This window comes from Rutilus rutilus (assembly GCF_951802725.1).
Source record: "Rutilus rutilus genome assembly, chromosome: 16".
Taxonomy (NCBI): Eukaryota; Metazoa; Chordata; class Actinopteri; order Cypriniformes; family Leuciscidae; genus Rutilus; species Rutilus rutilus.
Window position 1 is genome coordinate 34128392 of NC_140224.1, and position 20970 is coordinate 34149361.

General features: G+C 38.1%; 1 protein-coding gene across 2 annotated transcripts in view; it reads right to left on the reverse strand.

Annotated features, from left to right (window-relative positions):
• The window catches only part of dock1 (dedicator of cytokinesis 1), a 239870-nt gene that overhangs the window by 16077 nt on the left and 202823 nt on the right, over positions 1–20970 (reverse strand). For both annotated transcript variants that reach the window (XM_084434637.1, XM_084434636.1), the window contains exons 35-46: positions 20192–20348; positions 19851–19891; positions 18803–18893; positions 15854–15973; positions 13321–13410; positions 12788–12892; positions 9953–10094; positions 9766–9847; positions 6943–7027; positions 6421–6507; positions 5171–5347; positions 4706–4789 (exon numbers count right to left, since the gene is read on the reverse strand). In XM_084434637.1, the coding sequence (XP_084290763.1) occupies positions 4706–4789; positions 5171–5347; positions 6421–6507; positions 6943–7027; positions 9766–9847; positions 9953–10094; positions 12788–12892; positions 13321–13410; positions 15854–15973; positions 18803–18893; positions 19851–19891; positions 20192–20348 (1261 nt within the window). The remainder of the gene's footprint in view (positions 1–4705; positions 4790–5170; positions 5348–6420; positions 6508–6942; positions 7028–9765; positions 9848–9952; positions 10095–12787; positions 12893–13320; positions 13411–15853; positions 15974–18802; positions 18894–19850; positions 19892–20191; positions 20349–20970) is intronic.

Here is a 20970-nt window from a genome sequence, read left to right on the forward strand (position 1 = left end):
AAATCATTGCTATGCAGTTGCGAAAGTGTTATGAGGAGGTTGCAATAACTAGTTCAGTTGTGCTTGTTTATTCATGACGATAGCAGACACATCTGCATATTAAGATTATTGTGTAGGACTCTGTGAAATAAAAAAGTGAAATTGGAGCATTCATGCACTTATTATGAGTGAAGGTGCACTGGAGACATCTGAGATTGTTCATCTGGAGCTCAAGACTAAATTCTTCTGAAAGTGTCGACACACATTTACATTACAATTACATTTACATTCAAGTGACCCAATTCAGATTTTTCCCTCCAATGAGGCACAGATCGGATAAGACCAACGGACGTGTGAGCAGGAAAAAAGCACATGGATTCCGATATTCTCAGATCGGTTTCAGGCCCCATGTGGAAATAATCGGATACGTGCATTACATCTGTCATGTAAGTGGATATTTCCAGAGTCGTACGTCATTAAAAAAGCGATGGTGGTGAATGCCAGCACATCAGGTGGACACCAACCACGATCACATGACTCTTCTCAATGGCACAATGGAGGACGAAGGCTCAGCCTAATGTTTTGCCGACCTTTAAGGATGGCGCGGAAAGCAAAAGCTTGTATTATCATTTAATCTGCGTCTATTGCAAATCGCACAGTTTTGACTTCCTTTTCGGCCTTAGCTTTTCCGGGTCAGTGCGTCTACCTTAGCTTGTTTCGCCAAGTGTCTAGTGTTTGCAGATATCGGATATGGGTCACTTTTAAAAGCATGGGCCGGTTGCATAAACATAGCCATTATGTTAAGACAGTGTCTTAAGTTCAAGTATGACCCACTCGCAGTTAGTCAGGGGCAGTCAGTCTTAGTTTTCGGTATCAAATTAGGCAAATCTACGTTTTTATGTAACTGATTCAAAAAAGCTATGAACAGTCTTAAAGAAAATAAATTGATGTCTAACTTGTAAGACTAGTCTTAGAGGTTTATGCAACCTGATACAGATGTAAGCTGGACATCAAAAAAAAAAATCAGATATAGTCCAACAACAAACAAAAAAAATTGGGCATCAAGACCTGCAGTGTAAATGTGGCCTAAGTAAGTGGGACGTGATTGTTTTTGCACTGTTTATGACAATGCAAGCCGCACATATCTGGCAATGGAGAAATGCGTGCTTTTATTTTTCACATGCATCACCGCACAATCCTTTAACACAGCGCTGGACTCCCACTGTGAATTGCTTGTCATTAACATTCTAAACTCACCAGGTCCTCATGTTACCTTACCAGCTGAAGTTCCCGCACCTGCTACAGTAAAGTGTGTTTACTCAGTGCAAAGGACACAGGCTAACATGAATGGAGAAGAACAAACAACAGCACCTGACATCTGTGAATAACAGCTCTGGCTCTGTGAGAGGGCAGCACATTCACACAGATTAGCAGAGCCGCCAATAAAAGAGACCAGGGCAGTCGGCCCAAACGGCACAAAGAGGTGCAAGCAAGCTTAATCAAAAGCTCAAATCTGCAGGAGGATTGTCCTGCCTTTTCACCGCTGTTTACATGACTTCTGTGTCAGCCGGTTTGACAGAGCATCGATAGCGGTCTGTGAAAAATGTACGCAAGGCCCATTTTACCTTCAGGACAGGCCGTATCGATTGCCATATGGCTTTCGGTCCCTCATGTGCTGTCAAACACAAACTCTACAGTTAAAGTATTTGTCTGCTGCATAAACTATACATCATTAATGTTCATCATCTGTATAAATGAGCTGAAGATGGTCATATCTATAACAATTCAACTTTATACTGTAAATAATGATATTTGTGGTAAGATGGCATCAACGCATGTCTGAGAAAAGGATAAGATAAAGCTTTTCTGAACTGTTTCATGCCATCTCAACAATTGATTTGCGCAACTCAGCTTGACGCCCTCTTTGTGGAGGAACACGGCACACGCGCAGATCTGCGTCTTTAAAACACATCTCAGGTAAGACAAAGGAAGAGAGACATATTTCATTCTCTGACAGGATGACAGCTGCTGTAACTCATCAGATGCAAATGTCCTGACCTGACATGAATCCGTGAGAAAAAATTAAGTGTTGTTATAGTCAAAAACAACAAGACTGATACATTCAACAAACAGCATCAAACTACCTTCATCATGTGAGAAATACATTTGGGTTGCTCTACAAAATGGTCCCTTTATGTCTCTCTTTAATGTGTAAATAATGACTTTTACTGTGTCATTGCAAGCATTTTTCTAAACAATATCAGACAATATAGCCTTATTTTATTTTTCAATGTATTTTTCTCCAGCTTCTGTTGCTTTATTAACAAATCTGTTATAAACAAATATAGAAAAATAAAAGCTTGTAGTCTATGATGTCTTTATTCTCTATAAGTGCATTTTTAAATACTATACTAAAAAATAAAAAAAATAGGGGAAAATCTACTACAAACACAAATTAACATTGATCAACTGCATAAATTAACATTGACCTAAATTTTCTTTTGTAATGTAATGTTAACAAACTGAACCTTAATGTAAAGTATTGCCTAATATTTATTTATTTAGCTTGAGATGTCAAACACATTGTACTTGGTCTCATAGAATATTTAAACTCTTCCTAGGTGTTAAACAACTAATCAAAAGCTTCAAAACTTGCTGTCATCTCCTGCAAGACGAGACAGTGTTATTGAATCTCTACACACATTATCAACATTACAGGAAGCTACAGAATCAAGTTTGTCCAGCAAACACACACACACACACATTAGCAGTGTTGAAAGTATAGAAGAGAGAGTTTGACAGGTTTGTTTTCTGTCCCATGGGCCTCCTGGTACAAACTATCTGTAGAGTTACATCAGTACCTCAACATCTGTTCTGCTCACAGAAAAGCTCTTCAGATGTGTGTCATCTACGGCCGTCTTTCTTTTCATCTAGCTGAAAATACATCCACAAACCAGCCTCTGTGTCGTTACATTTCTGTCCACGTCCCTAAAGCAAACAAGCCTTCAATAACCATTATGCAACAGAAGCGTTTATGTACTGAGAGTAACTATATACGACACGCGCCTGAATGCTGGGACAGCTGGTCAGACTGATGACTATTCATCACACACAGGACAGTCAAACAAGTGAAAGTCAAACAGAAGACACAACACTGCTCTCTGGTAAAATCTGTGTTCCCACACCATTTGACCAATGCATTTCCAGCCCTCTAAAATCAATACATTAAAGGCCAAAATATCTCTATTAATAAGATAAAATGTGAAAAAGTGGTGTGAAGAGAAGATTATTATGTGAAAATCTGTTTAATTCTGCAAAAAAAAAAAAAAATTGTCAAAAAGAGGCACCAGTGAGTGCTGTCATTGTGCTTTATGTTACGGGGCTGTTGAAAGCTTGATTCTGATTGGTTGCCAAACATTCTAAGGTGAGCAATTATTTTCCAGTCAGGTCTTGACCGCATTACAGTTCCATATCATGTCACCAACTGGTTTCAGTTATTTCAAAGGTCTTTACAGCCTACAACAACAAACGAACAAAAAATTGACAATGACACTGACCAAGCCAATAAATATAACGAACAATATGATACAAATGCAAACTATTTACACGTTTTCACTGCAAGCACACTCCCTTTCTCTCTCTTCCATATAAATGCACACTTAATGTCAAGGTAGTGACTTTGCTGTTTTTGAAGCAGTTAAACTTACAGCTTTGCGATTAGTAGAGACTCTGCTTCCTAACACTGTTGAGAGACACTATCAATCTATCAATCACTCTCCATTAGTCTGCTTGTCAATGGCTCAAGCCTCTGTTACTATCTCTAAAATGACATTTTGGAATTAGCATCGGAGGCTTGTGATGAAATGCGTAAGAAATTAGTCCTACACACAAGAGCGTTTTAAAGGACAAAAACCTGACAAATGTCTTGAAATAAAACATCTGAACAATGTCTTGAGGCATGGTAATAGTAGTATAAGCAGATTAATTGACTCCGGGTCAGTTAATTATTAGAAAAATAATGCACACATCAATTATTCTTTAGGCATGACAGATGTTGTTTCGGAGAGATGAAAATCATCGGAATGCATTCCCCATTAAACAGTAACAAATGAGACTTCATCAGCGTTAAGATCATCTTCAGTAGATCTCTATCTCTCACATACACAATACACAATCTCATGGGCAAGGCGGCAGGAGGATTTGACGTGTTGCTCTGCCCTGTAACCATTACCACTGTTTTAACTGAGTGAAGAGAGATAAAAGACTTTAGATGTGATGATAAAGTCAGTTTGCAGCACCAGACACGTGCTTCTTCAACCCAACATGTGGAAGTACATCAGTATATCCCCGGGAGACTTTCCTTTAAATAAAAACTCACGCTTGATATTTATACTGCATGACAGATGCTTTAAGATCTTCTGAAGAACTGTGATCTCACATTGTGCATGCTGGTTATGAAACCTTGTGAAAAAAGTTATGGTTATGAAAAAAAATATATACGTACAGCATTCTTTGAAAAGGATAGCTTGAATTGATCAAAGAAAATACATCAAATATACCAATGGTAAAGGGATTCTACAACTGAACTTTAAATCAGACATGTTATTAAAATAATAAAACGCAACGCTCTTATACTTCACATGACAATGGTCAAATAAAAAATGTGCTTTATATTATAAATCACCAGCAAAATCATGGCAAACACCTTAAGATATGCGCCCATTACCTGCCAGGCAATCAAATCCTTCAGCCTTTCAATCTTCTCCTGGTCACTGGGATGATCCTGGATGTATTTCTCAGTGAAAAAGGCCTATAGATGGTAAAACAATAACTATAAGTATAAACAACCAAAAAAAACTACTGTTCAAAATTTACATTGTTAATAATTAGAAATGCTTCTTGAGCATCAAATCATCATATTAGAATGATTTCTGAAGGAAGTAATGATGCTGAAAATTCAGCTTTGATCACAGGAATAAATTACATTTTAAAATATATTACAATAGAAAACACTTATTTTAAACTGTAAATAATATTTCACAATATTGCTGAATTTACTGATCCCAAAAAATTTGAATGGCAGTGTATAATATGAAACGGTTAGAATAGTTTTCACAATCAAGTTGATTCACTGTGTTTAATCTTTGTGCCGTCACACAATTTGGCAATAATTACCAGAATAATCTCATACCTTCTCATAATTAGTAAAGCCGCCCATGACAGCTGGGTCCACGATGCCGTTGAGGAGCATAGAGAGGGGGTTGATGGGAAGGCTGGGGTCGGTAAGGTGGCGCTGGACCATGTTGCTGATTTTCTCATTGGTCAGTTGCATGGTCTCCATAGCATTTTCAAGGGGACTGATTTCCTCCTGCAGACAGAAACATAAAAAATATCATTTTCAGAGAATATTTAACAACAAAGCATGATTTACAAAAAAAATACTTTGACTAAAAATGACACTAAACAGGCAGAACAAATTTACACAAATGCCAAGCAGGAAACATTCACTAGGCAGAGCAGCAAACGATGACTCTTACTTTAACCAGCTGTCGAACACATTATTGTTACGCAACAACCAAAGTTGAAATCCAACAAACAAACTCCACTAATGAGCAGCGAAACAACACGAGCAGGTTTTCAAGTCAAATTATGCCTCATATTCCACACTGAACCGTTTACCGATGTACTAATGAATGGGTTAACACGTTCTCTTCGGCAATAAAGGAATTTCTGGCTCCAGATCCGTCACACATAATGCATCTGTGACAGGATCCGAAATCAATCTGCGAGAGACAGATGCTCTGATGTGTCTATCTCGGGAAACTCGTGCCAGGGAGGCTAATGAGAACGAAAGCACACGTGAAGCGCCAGAAAAAAAGTGTGCGGTGAGACGGTGAGGAGAAGAGCTAAAAAGAGACAGTGCAAATTTGAACGGATAAACACCATGGCATCCAATCTGGGAATCACATGATGCCAGAGCCGCTCTCCTGCCAGGCACTATACTGCAAAATATTTGCATGGAGCGAGTCAGCACACATAACCATGATTCCCTCGGCGCTGGACAGATTGAGGACGACCTCATCAGAATAGCATGATGGAAAGAGAAAGAGAGACAGGTCACGTCTTGCTGTAATGGAGTGTGGTGAGTGTGAGACGCGTCTACTTTATCAGATTGTTGACTGATGAGGCCCAGATTCATAAATCGTAAGCCATGTGAGGTCTTTCATACTCTAATATGGTGAGAGTTAGACAGGTTAGGTCCACTTTAGAATATATTGTACAGGTATATGTTGTGCAAGAGTGCAGTGAGAGTGACACAGGTCAAATCTATTGTATCAGAGTACATTCAAGGTGAAGTGAGACAGGCACCTTTTCTTTCAAACTATCAAAAACCAAGAAGTGTGATTTTATGAAACTAGACGTCAAACCTGGCGTACTCACCGGTGAGGCAGACACCACTTCAAACCAGCGCAGGATGCCAGGCAGCTTATAGGCGGTAACGTAAGTCGTTCTTTCAATCCACATGTTCTTTTGGAGGAATGGGAAAAATAATTAAGTGAACATTCAACAAAATGAAAGCTTTTAGCAAAAGGCCACATTTCAGGTAAAGAGTGGCCGCAACTCATTCCTGCATTCTTACAGACGCTGTTTTTTTTTTTCCTTCAATTTAAGCCTCCATTTACTGGATTTTAATGGATGTTTACCAATAGCAGATGTAAGTGGGGTGGAGGTGGGACAGACTTTATGTTTTAGCATAATGGTGCAGTGTTCTCAGGTTTGATATCCCGCTGTACTATCTCAGCGTGAGCTCTCCTGAATCCATCTTAAAAAGGGTTTTAGAAAACTGGCCATTAGAAAAACAGTTCTTCTAAATTAAGGAACCGCAGAGCACTTTTCACATGCATTGAGTGGAATAACAAAAGGAGAAATGTTTCAGGCATTGAAAAGCAAAAAGAATCTCACTGCAAACTCATTGTCGGGATCTTTCTCTCCTTTCCGGACCGGCCGAGAATACTGGAACTTTTGGACCTCATTCACGGTGTAAAAGCTGAAAGGGTAAAACGAGAACCAAGGTCAATGATTCGTTTTCAGAGCACCTGGGGGCTTTTGAGAGGGTTGCATTGGATCAAGAGGCTTGTAAGAGGGTCTGACAACGATACAAAAACTAAAATCAACAACTGTGCACCATCAAGGACGTTGTTGAAGAGTCGTGTTGGAAAGTCATGTTTTGGTCTTGAATGATGAGTGTTTTTGAATTAATCTTTAACCTGAGTAAATCTTTCTTGTTTACTTCCATGACCCATCATTCACAAAGGTCTACACATCTCCCATCTGTGTTGACTACATACTTTGGGCTATTTTGACTACAAAGTGTAGTAGAGCCTTAACTCAGTTTAACAAATGTTACCACATCTACATGCATTATGCAGAATTCAGCAGAAAAAAATTATAATCTGCCATGAAAATGCAGTTTAAAAGTCCTCTGATTCTGTTAGGACCTGTAAGTTCCCCCTTTGTAAAGTGTGTGTCAGCTTTGGTTGGGATTTTCTGCATTAACAGACTGACTGTAACAGGAATAAACAGCATTATAGAGCAGCCTGTGAAAGAGCATAGCATTGATTGGACAAACCTACTGAACAAATACGCCTGACAGTGAATGAAATGATGTTTTGAGTCTGAACAAAACAGTGAGAGATGAACGAGCGGTAAATGACCGATGACTGTACACAATTAACATGACATCAGTTGTGAGTAGCCTGTTGGAAACGGCAGTGCTTTTGTGCACATTGATCAAAACGGATAAGTAGTTTTCCCAGCAGTGGAAGTGAAACTCATAATTAATTTATCTTGGCTATTACCGTTGTCTGAAAAATGAAGCTCAGCAGTTGACAAAACAGAGAAAAGGAAAAGAGCTCTGCATTGTCATTCGTGGAGAAAATGCTTAAAAACACTATTTTTCAGTCTCTCAATAGATTTCCCGACATTTACATTTTATCAAAGGGTAATATGGCTAATTTCAGTGATGTATCTGTTGAGAAAATGATTCAATAGAACAGCCTACATGCTATTTCTGATTTCTGAAAGCACAACTGCATAACAATATTAAAAGTCACTTACTGTTCACCACCTACAGAAAGAGTCAATGATCGAATCAATGGATGGATCATTAAAGTAACAGTTCACACCCACGAAAAATGAAAAATGTTCTTTGGAACATAAAAACAGATATTTTGAGAATATCTCAGAATTGTGATAGTTTTCACCAATGTAAGGGTAGCCAAATGGTAACCAAAATGGCAAAAAAAAAAAAAAAAAAAAAGAGGTAGAAAAGTAGATCAATTTCACACTTCACAAATACACTGAAATACAGCAGATTGTCCAAGTCTGAATATTCCGGTTGCATTGAGACATGTGCAGCGCACCTTAAATTAGCATGGTGACGCTAACATGCCTAGAGTCCTGCCTCTGGACTGGGCTATGAACAGATTCAAATTGGATTTAAAAGGACACAGATAACCAGTTAAAATATTTACAAATGTATTAGCTGTAGGGGAGAGATCCAGCCCTAGGCATGAGAGCAGAGACATGGCTGGAAGAGGAGAAACAGACAAATAAACGTCAACTGTAACATGGGAGAAGTCAACCCCCCTTAAGCTCCTCTTTATGTTCACACTCCAGTAAGCTCATAGAAATCACACCCTGTCATGTGATCTTTGGCTCTGATGCATATTTACTCAGAATTGTGGGTAAATAGTGAGTTTTAATTACTTTTCATGCTCAGTGGCGGCTCTGATTGGCTGCGGTAAGCTGCCTCCGGCGCTTTATTGAGATCAGTGATAACGCCACTGTTTACCCCGTGGCACTGATTCAGCCTGAAACAGACTTATGCTTCCACTGCAGGTGTGTGTGTGTGCAATTTATTAAAGCACAGAGGAGTGTAGTAAGGTCAAACACGGTTTTTGCTCACTGCACATTTCCATTTTAATCAGCTGGGTGAGTCGCTCTGAAACACACAAACCCCAGAGATCTGCCCGCCGGTTTACTGACCCGTCTATACACACACACACACACACGCACGCACGCACGCACGCACGCACGCACGCACGCACACACGCACACACGCGCGCACACACACAGGTCAGTAGTCAGGCAGACAGATGGATAGACAAACAGATAAATAAGACAGACAAAACAGTACAGACGAACAGTCAGATTAAATCTGAATATGCAAACAGACATTTAGAACAGTGTTACAGTCAGACAGACAGATATAGACAGACAGACAGATAGAGATAGACAGACAGTCAGATAGATGGAGAGATTATAGATCTCTCTATCTATAGATCGATAGATAGACAGAGATAGTTAGACAGAGAGAGAGATAGATAGATCGATAGATAGACAAACAGATACATGTTCTAATTTGTTACACTTTTTATTTAAATATAAGTTGTATTATAATATTTTCTTCTATTATTTTGATGTTTTATTATTATTCTTTGCATTCCAAGCTTTGGCAATATTGTATTATTTACAGTCATGCCAATAAAGCAATTTTGAAGATAGATAGATAGATAGATAGATAGATAGATAGATAGATAGAGAGACAGAGAGATAGAATGATAGAACGATAAACAGACAAAACCATATAGATGGACAGATTAATCTGAATATGCAGAGACAGATAGAACAGTGTTGCAGACAGACAGACAGATAAACTAACAGACAGACAGACAGACAGACAGACAGACAGACGGACAGACGGACAGACAGACAGTGTCTCACCTCACAATCTGCTCTGATACGGGTTTGTTCTGAAACTTGGGTGGTAGTTCAAGGATGGGTTTCACTGTGAAACACTGAATGTCTGTTGGAATCAAACTAAGAAACAATACAATGGACAGTTTGGAGATTTGAAGTAAAACAACAGGAGGAATGTTCTGAGTGCGCTGTGAGTGATGGTCAAGGATACACTGTCCTGAGGAGCTCCTGATGTCCTCGCTGGGGGGGCTGGTGGTCTTCATCTTCTCAGCGTTGGGGAACTGAGTCAGCAGTCTCGCCACGAAATCCTCCCACCGCTCATACTCCTTCCCCCGATAGATGAACATCTTATTCTGAAAAACAATACACATTTTTATCTCCACATGAAACATTCCTTTCCTGATTGATTTTGACGAGCTGATTTATTTTTCTGTCCTTGCCGTACTAATCTATGAATATTATTAGCATGGTATGAATTTCAAAGCATCACATTTTCTAAAAAAAGTACAATTTAATTAACACTTCAGACTGAAGAAATACAAAGAAATACAACAAAACCGGAATACACGTAGGCCATAGATGAGCACTAACACACTGAGATATGATTTACAACAGCAGTGTTTACATAGAAAAAAAAAAGGATACAAAAAACACTCAAAGACATCTGGAGTGTCTGACTTCAGTGAAGCATGACTAGAAGACTTTAGCATATGTTTTGATAACATATGAAACGATAAAAGAATTGCATAATGCGTTAAAACAAACTGATGATACTCGACAAAACTACAGCATCATCTACATTAGTGGTTCTGCATATTTTATTCATTGCAATTCTAAATGCAAGTATCCATATATTCGAGCATAGCTCAGAGAGTAAAAATAGGCTTTTTTAGACGGGAAAAGAGCTTCTCATTCTTCGCATTAAATCACGACTGTATTGTGTTTTAATCTGTATCTTGGTCGTCAAATTAAACAGATGCTAATGTACAAATTGTTTGACATGCCCTCAAAAGAACAATAAAACAACAAACATAAAAGGTAAAAGAAAAAAAGAAAAAAAAAAAGAAAAGATTTAGCCTATTAATTATATTGCACTTAATGACAACATTCATTTATTTTAATACAGTATGTTTAATTTCAAGGCAGTGTATTTGACTACTTTTGGTGGCATGTTGGGATGTCTGATAGAGTCCAAATGGAAAACCAGCTGAGAGCCACTGGTGTAGAACATTCAATCGCCATCCATGAATACAGGGATTTGATTAAAACACTGTGAAATGAGTCTAAACACACAATCTCATCAATCAGAGAAACTCATTCTGTATTTATTAAGAGCTTTAACGTCAAATCTCAAAATAGCCAAAGCGGCTGTAATTCAGAGGCGTTCGGCAGTCTGGAAACGTTCAATTATTGCACATTCCCATAAAGACAGCGCCAATCATCTGCTCCCACAAACAACACTTTCAATATGTTTCCACTCGCAGCGTCTGTGCGAACAGTGACAGACACACCACTGTGTGCACACAAACACCTACACGCATGACAGGGAGAGCGAGTGTGAGGAACGCTCAGAACGCGATACCAAATTACCAATATGCATGGAATTGAAGTGTTTATTTTTGACAAGAGTACAATGCAGCGTGCTAGTACCCTATCTGAAAACAGCCCGAGAGAAGCACACACACAAACACACATCTGGTTTACTATATTTGTGGCGACTCTCCATAGACACAATGGTTTTTTATACTGTACAAACTGTATATTCTCTCCTCTTACACTAACACTACCCATAAACCTCCTCATCACACAAAACTTTCTGCATTTTGACATTTTCCAAAAAAACTTAAATATAAGCTTGTTCCCTCAAGGGAATCTCAATTTAGGCCCACACAGTGACACGAGTCCCCATGAGTCTGTGTGCATTCAGGTTGAAGTCCCCATCGGGATAGAACAACATGAACACACACACACTCACACACACACGCTCCCTGCCTACATGAACATATTTCAGCTGCTCAATTAGTGAAATGCGAACTGGAAGTGAAATATGCCCAGGGCCGTTTTCAAATCTGCTTTGAGCGATAAGGTGACAAATTGCAGCGCGCTCTCGACGGGTGTTTTCACACTGCCTGTGATTCCAAGCACGGCAGAATAAACCGGCAGCGCTCGCACGACTCCGCACGCATACAAAAGTGAGAGGAGATTGCAAGATGTTTTCTCTTTCACAAGGCAAAGCTTCTCTCCGCGGAGCAGCATGTCAACACTAGCAGGAGACGACTGGCCTTTAGATGGCCGATTTATTTTGTGTTCCCAGGATGTCTGGTGGGAGACGCGTGACTGCAGGCGGCTGGAAGAGCATTAAAAGAATTACAAATATATCTGAGGCGATTCGGTCCCACAACCACAGGCTTAAACAGACGCATGATCTCTGGGAGGTGAATGATTCCGTTTCATCATGAATGACTGGAAATATATACATACATAAACAAAAAGAATACAAACCACACACTCCACACAACAAAATATTATTTTTACGCTTTTTCTCTGTCTGACCTTTTCTAGCATTGGATTTGCTTTACCATACCATTGTTTTGATTTACTTCTGACACGTTCCAGGGTAAGGAGCTTATATATACACTTTTTTTTTTTTTTTAGGATTATCACAGTTTGAAAAATGTCCTTACACCTTAAAGGTTGTATCAGTGATTTCAGGCCCAAAAAAAAAAAAAAAGATCACATTCATCTAATCTTTCCTACCGATCCAGCCTTTGTACATCACAAATAAAAAGAAAAATGTATTAGTTTTGAATAAATAAACCTCTGGAAACAAATGCCTGTATTTGACGCCTGTAAATGGTTTCTGCACTACAGAGACAGCTGTTGATGGGTTTGGAAAGGCCACACAAAAGACACCAGTAATTGATTTCCATGCTTTTGGAAATATATCAGACAAATTCACAATGCAACGCATTTACACAAAGAAACTGACATCTCAATGGATATGGTGAAATATGAAAAAATTCAGGATTATAAGAGAAATTCTCACCCGGAGAAATGAGGGGAAGCCCAGCCCATAATAACCTACAGCGAAGTAGTCTGGCTTTGGTCTGATCACTTTCACAATGCTCTCATAAAACTGAGCCTGCTTCCTCTGAGAGAGACAGAGACAGAAATCACATCGTCAGTTCTGAACACATCATTTACAAACTCTTTAAATGAGTTAAATTAAACTTTGCTCACTTCAACTATTTAATACTGTAATATGAATTTGCACTCAAATACATAATAAAATAGCAAATAATAATAATTTAGAAATAAAAACAGGTTGAGATCAATATGTGAGGGGTTGCAATAAAAGTTAGTCCCAAACTTTCGTTCTTTCTGTCTGAATGGATCAATTTGTCATTTGTTGGCAATTAGACAAAACTGCACTAACGTCCAAAATGCAGAAAACCATTAAAACACCCCCGTCCATTTATATTAGGCTAATTTACCTACTTAGGTAAAGTCGAACAGTCTGAAGGGCTCGTTAATTGTTTGTTTCATTGAAAAACATTGACAGCAAAAGTTTGTACGTACCAGTAAAGCGCTCAGCTGCTCAAAGTCAAACATCTCGTTCTCGTACTGTTCGGCTAACTCCTTCCCCAGGATAATGGCCTCCTCCCACATCTGAACCCAAAAACACATCAAACTTCATAATCACGTCAAAACACAGTGACATAATATCTTTCTATCCATCTGTGAACAATGCGCTTTGAACATAAAAGGTTTTTTTGAGATGGAAGCGGATGCCAATATTCTCCAGCTGCACCATGCGTCAAATATTTAAAAGTCCCCCTTTAGTCAATAATGCTATCCATTAAAACTCATCTTTAATCACCAAAATGACATATTTGAGCACAGAATATAATTCTGATCCATTCCTCTGTAAAAACAAACAGAAATTGCAGGCACACAGTAACAATTGGATATCAATTGGGCTAAAACAAAGGGTGTGAAACCTCATATTTGAATGCACTTTCTTGCACATCTGGTTATGCGTTATTGATGTTATTTCTATGGGAGGAGCAGGTGGCACTAAATGAGTTTTTATCTATGACCTCGTCGGAGCAGGAATATGGATATTCTCTGGCTCTGATATTCTCTCATATCAGACTTATAACATTAAATGCCAAGTGTAAATAAAACCTCTATCTAGCATTACACTTCTGGTGCACAGGATTTGATATATAACTAATTCTTCAAATAAAACTTTGAGTGCATCCTGGCAGCACTGAGAGAGAGAGAGAGAGAGAGAGAGAGAGAGAGAGGGAGGCTATGATTATATATCAATATCTGCAGTGCATTATTATTGAGAAAGCTGCCAGCAATAGTATTTGCAGTCTGTAGGAGACATTGTGGATTACTTCTTCAGAATGAAGGAAGAATAAAGCAAGTAGCGTGCAAAAAAAAGTCATAAAAAGAAACTCGCATTGTAATATCAGACCAACATGTTCAGCATGAAAATTACAATTCTCAATTTTGTTCCTGTCGACACTACAGAGTGCACTGAAGGAATAGTTCCCCTCAAAGTGCAAACGGTGTCATTATTTACGCATCCTCATGACGTCCCAAGCCCTCCGTTGAATACCAAAAGAGAAGGTTTTTTCCATAACAAAGGCTGTCAAAAACACAGAGTAACACAATAAAACTCATAAATGAGTCCTTGACTTGTGTGCTTGAATTCCCAGTCTTATCATATTTCTGTGAGGAAGAAACTCAAATTTTACATTCATTTATGCATTGATAATATTCCATTCTTGCAAAAAACCTTGAGTCTAGTCCATGTTTGCATCCAGAATTCAAAAAAGGTGTATCAAATTTGGTTACTACACACAAGATAGAACCAATGTCATTTCTTGCATCAATGACAGCACTGACTAGGTTTACAAGAACACACTAGTCTGATATTAACTAAAATGTGGTCATATTACTTTTACATTGTAAGACCTATATTTTGCAAATCATCATATTACAATGCAGGATTTTAAGGGAGAAGATTCAGCATCTCCAGTATTTTCCAAGAGAAGGGAATAGAATGATGAACATGCATGTACAGTGTCATATGCAAATGTACATTATACAGGAATATAGCTGTGATGCATGTAAATATCTTTTTTTAGAATAAAGTCTTAGCATGAACAGAAACTTTATTTGTGAAATTTTGTGCATGCAACATGGTATCATTTTTTGTATTTGTTCGCAAAAAAGGGCTTGGGTGGAGGGGGAGATCATCAGAAATCGTTCATTTCTGGTTGAACTGCTCCTTTAAGGGAATATACAGGAAAAAGCAGGCAGTGAGAGAGTAGGAAGAGTTTATGTGACTGTGTCCTCCTGTCTCGGCTCTCAGGAGACGTTCAGCTGTGACATGTGGGTATGTCCCAGCAGTCTGAGCAGTGTTTAAAATAGACTCTGAAAAGCTGGAATAATTCCCAGAAAATGTGTCGAACAGAAGAACTACGGCCCAGAGCTGCTCCTCAGCTCGCTTTCCAGGATTGACTGACTGCTGCTCTCCTTCAAACACACACACTTTCCTGTTAAATCCTCTTGAGTTCTCTCTATTTGACACACTCGGTCATGATTTTGAGCCGCTGAGCCCAGTAATGGGGTCCAGTCCAGGGCAGCAGTTTCGCTAGAAGTCCCCTACCGAGAGACCTCTACGCTGGGCACAGATCTCTGCGTGGCCCTTATAACCCTCAAATCCCCTCAGCTCCTCCGTCCAGCCTGTCAGACTAATGGAGATGTAGCCATAACAGACCAGCCAATAATCTCCCTCTCCACGGGTCACCTGTCCGTTACACTGACCGCTCAGACTCTCTCAGGACTGCAGCTGCAGGACACGTTTGAAGCCACGTTCAAATTATATTACATATGCGATATATATTTAAAAAAATTGTTTTTAAATATTTATAAGAAAAAATATATACACACACAAACACACACATACACACATACATACATATATATATATATTGTGAGTTGAAATGCCACTATTCTGAAAACACTAATAGTTAGTTCCTGGCCAACATGACTAAAGCATGTAGTGATCGTATACAGTGTTAGTGATGGTTACCTTTCCCTTGTCGAAGTAATTGATGATCTCCTGGTACAGCTGGTCTTTGAGTTGACCCTGAGTGCTGGCGTGGTATCCGTCTCTCTGCGTCAGGTGGGCGGCACAGGCCTCTTCAGACCACTGACAAAACAACATCATCATTACACTCTTCAAATACACTGCATTAACCTGCTCGTGACCTGATGAGAGTCGTGTTTACTTCACTGTTAGATCTAATCTGTATCTATGCACATACAAATACATTACTACCAAACGTGAAACTTTAAAGGGGTCATATAATCAAATGTCCTTTTTAACTTTTGAAATAAGAAGGTTCATTACAACAAAATGTAACTAAAAACTTCCCACGCATAAGAAAAGCGAAGCTGTCTGATGCAAGTTACAGTATGTGAATTCATTAACACAACCGCCTACAAGTATACATCAGTGACGGCTATTCTGCGCTCAGAAACTCAGTCTGTCAAGTTACGATGAGGTAATATGGAGGAAGGAGGATATTATTATTTCAAAACGAGATCCCTTATGATTACAGGTTGATCTGAACACATTTCAGATTTTTTTTTGAGCAAAGAACATTATTAGAAGCATTATAAGTGGACCACAGGGAAAGAACAAAATGAAAGAAACAAACAAACAAACAAAAAATGTATGACCACTCTGAACAATAAATTAAAATATGCAATATGCAGGTGCACAAACACACAAGCACGCACACACACACACACACACACACAGAGCAGTGTGGTTGCTTTCAGATCACAGCTGCTGGAGACATTAATTTTGTTGTGCTCAGAGTCTGAAAGGTTTTGCCTGTATTACTGTGCCGGCGTCAAGAGCCCATCTGATAACACTGATTTATGTGGCCACACTGTAATATTCATTACAGATGCTGCCTGATCCTGTAAACAAGTGATTATAGGGAGAAACTGTGCAGAACTCCTGGGTTTGTGCTGACCACTCAGTTCACCGCTTTTCTGGAATATAAACACACACACATACACACACACGCACACGAAAGCGAGTGATCTGATTGGCTGGAGAAGATCAGCTGACTCTCCGGAGGGCTGCTGCTATTGGCTGTGGCGTTGAGCTACTGTATTGTGCTAAGGGCTCTGTCAGAACTGATTCACTGTAGTGTAAACGTAATTGACATTTCATGTAGCTCTGTGCAACAGTAGGGGTCAAACACCTCAGGAAACGGCATCATCAGCGTGAAAGCGTATATATAGATAGATAGATAGATAGATAGATAGATAGATAGATAGATAGATAGATAGATAGATAGACAGATAGATAGACAGATAGATAGATAGATAGATAGATAGATGGATAGATGAACCATGAACATTTTGGATAGAAAGTTCAAAAGAACAGCATTAATTTGAGTGTTCCCTATCATATTTTTCTTCTTAAAAGTAGCGAAGACTACTATAAAGTGTATTAATAATCTAGTTGTATTATGTTTGTCTGGTTTAAATATACATGTCAACCCTTTTACCATGTTTACAGTAAACATCTGCTTTCTCTTTCTAATTAACAGCTTGAAGTGTCAGAGCCATGAGCACAAGCCTTGCAATGATAAACTAATGTACAACATACATTAAATAGTATAATACTTTAGCTTGAGATTGCACAAAGCAATATCCAAACACTTAAACTAATTTTTTGTCTGAAGAACGTTTGAAGAAGTGTAAATTAATATTATAAATCACCATAGGTCCCGTTTAACAAAACAACTCTTTCAGGAGTTTCACCGACTTCCAAGCGAGAGGAGAACAAGTTGTAAAAGTTTCAGGTTTTGGTGTTGTCTCTGAGGCTTGTGTGTTTGTAAATGCATGCATTATGTGTGTAGCATGAGGTGTGTAAGTGTGTGCACGTGGGAGTGCTGCTCTTATACGCAGGAGCACAGAGAACGGTGGCAGCGATTTATGAAAAGAAGCTGCGTGGGTTTGAGGGAACGTGGTGTTCCCTCGCTGACTGTGACAGCCGATTCCCTCGTCAAATTACTCCGGTAAAGCCCTCAACGGGTCTCAGGTTCACTACAGAACATCCAGATGTCATTAAACAGCAAGCCAATATACATATTAATCCATTTGCTCAACTAACAGTTAATGTCAATTATCAAGAATAACTCCCAAGATCAAATTTGCATTTCGTGAAGGACACAGTAGAGCTTGCAAAGCAGCCACATAATATAATGTTAATGTTTTAAGTACGATTATGTTTTATATGGTGTAAATGTGCAAATTAAATGCGTTTGTCATGACATTCATCTTGATTTCTATGTGAACCGATATACATCAACTATATGTATAAACGGATATAAAAAAAATAAAGTTCAGTAAAAAATCAGTATGCAAATAAATGCAAGGCAGAAACATTTCAGTATGCAAATATGACTTTCGGTTAAGTATAAAGTTCACAAACACCTAAAAGGGTGTCTGTACATTCAGTGATTCTGGATGAATTAATTAAAGAAGTTTTAATACTTGGGGTATTAAATTTAATACTTTAAGTTTCACAAGTGTTATACTTAATACAAATGAATTTTAATATCCAAAGCCTTACGTGCACCGCAATCATCTTTGAGAAAGTTTAAGTATTTTTCTACCGGAGATTTGTTCTCAAATCTGCACTTGAGGTGACTTTATAAATGTCAGACAAGGGGAAAAACATCCTTCTGTAGAACTTCAACACTCAAAGAAATGGAAATGTGCATGGATTATTCCTGTCAGAGTCTTCAACAGCAAGATATCCAATTAAATTATACCTGATACTGTAGATTCTGCAGGTGAAGTGCATAAACATTGTTATCTCGTATACACTGAACATTCATTTACTGGCATGTGTCGGCAAGTAGGAATCAATGTGGTGTGTGTTTACCGGAGACATCTAGAGTCGTCCTCAAAGGGAAGAGGCATATATAGTCAGATAAACACGTGGAATTACCTTGAGGAGTTTAGCATGCAGCAGTAGGGTGTATCCGGCCTCCGTGTAGTTATCACACTCCTTATGCAGGTCACAGAGCTTATACAGGTACCTACACACACACCAATGACATTAACAATCTGAACACAAACTCCAATAACACACTCACAAAGGCCAGCAGCACAGAGCAACTAGAGATCAGATTAGCTTATCGTTCACGTACTGCATGATCCCAAACACAGGGAAAGCTCGGAGAAACTTAAGATTCTTAAAGATAAAAAAATCCAAATGAAATGTTTTTATAAATTGGATCATTCCGGGACTGTTTTTGCATTTGTCAAGACAGTATTCCATTGCTGCTAAAACACACAATATTGTAAATATGATGTGAAATACTGGTTCACTTAAGATACTTAGGGGTCAAAATAAATATATGCTTTATTTTAATATAAAACCGCAAATAATTTACTGAAAGGTATTTATAAAACTAAAATAATAATATATACATAATACATACAACTATACATAAGTATATACATATCTAAAAAAATATATATATGTACACATCACTATTGTTCAAATGTTGTTTTTTTTTAAAGAATTCTCTTCTGCTCACCAAGGCTGCATTTATTTAATTATACAGTATAAAATACAGTAAAAACAGTAATATTGTAAAAAAAAAAAAAAAATCTATTTGAATATATTTTAAAATGTAAACTTTATTCCTCTGATGTAAAGCTGAATTTTCAGCATCATTACTCCAGTCTTCAGTGTCACATGATCCTTCAGAAATCATTCTAATACACTGATTTTTATTAATATTGAAAACGTATGTTCTGCTTTTTTTTCTTTTTTTTTGTGGAAACCATGATATATTTTTTCTGGATTCTTCAAAATAACATCATTATTTGAAATGGAAATCGTTTGTAACATTATAAAATGTCTTTACTGTTATTTTTGATCAATTTAATGTGCCTTTGGGGAAAAAAAGAAGAAAAAGAAAGAAAGAAAGATTTAACCATTGAGAATTCCAGCGGCAGGTAAAGTCAGGAAAGATAAAGTGGCTCACCTGATGTACATCTCTTCTCTCTCGATCTCCTTGTAGAAATTCTGCAACAGATTCACATTCAAGGTCACAATCTTTTCACTTATCATGCTAATCACTGACTTCAGCTTAACCAAAAACTCAAACTGAATAATGTGCTCTAGAAGAATCTGTAACATCATCTGTGCTTGTGCTGTTGATTTCTGCACACCGACCGACGAGACGATACGAGAGTCATGTTTAACACACGAGGACTCCAACAGCATGTTCAGATTTAATGTGCACTTGTGTCTCAGTTCGTTTTTGTCATGTATGATAGAGTTATTATACAGATGTGCCGCTGAGAGGCTAAATATTCTCCTTACCAGCACATTTACTGTGCAGCTCATGCGGTTCTCCTTGTTCTCGTCGTGCATGATGGTCCTGTAGTCCAGAAGCCTCTCCAACAGACGGACCACCAGAGTCACGAAGGTTTCACCAGACTTAGCCAGATACTTGTGTTTCCTGCAGTGCTCCAACAGACTATCACACACACACACACACACACACACACACAATGACGAAGGTCACACTACTATGTCTCTAAACTCCACGAAACAGCATTTGCAATGAATGTATTCAACATGAGAGCCTTTTGATTTTGGTTTTCTATTTAAACGTATTATTAAAGTCAACACAATTTACTATAATATGCCATATTTCTAAACAAAATATGTATGGACTTGACAAGTAGGGTCCAGTGGTTCTAGTATTGGGTAATATTTGCCCATGTGTCATCGATTACATCCGGAGAAAAAAAATCATTTCAGAACCAGAGTAAGTTAATATATTTTGATGAAAGATTATGAAAATAAACTTTGCTTCATATAACATGCCAAAAAATATGTCTATATAGTTTATATTTTTAAATGTTTTATTACATTAATGTTAATTAAATATGATAATTTTGCAATGCAAACATTAAAGTAAAATATATATATATATATATATATATTTAAAAGATTAAATACACGTGAACTAATTACGGTTTTGACTTGATGTCTTTAAAGGCACAAACCTCTTCTGCTCTGTTTCCTCATGTAGTTATTATATTAACATCACTATCAGTGTGTGTGTGTGTGTGTGTGTGTGTGTATAATCTGCT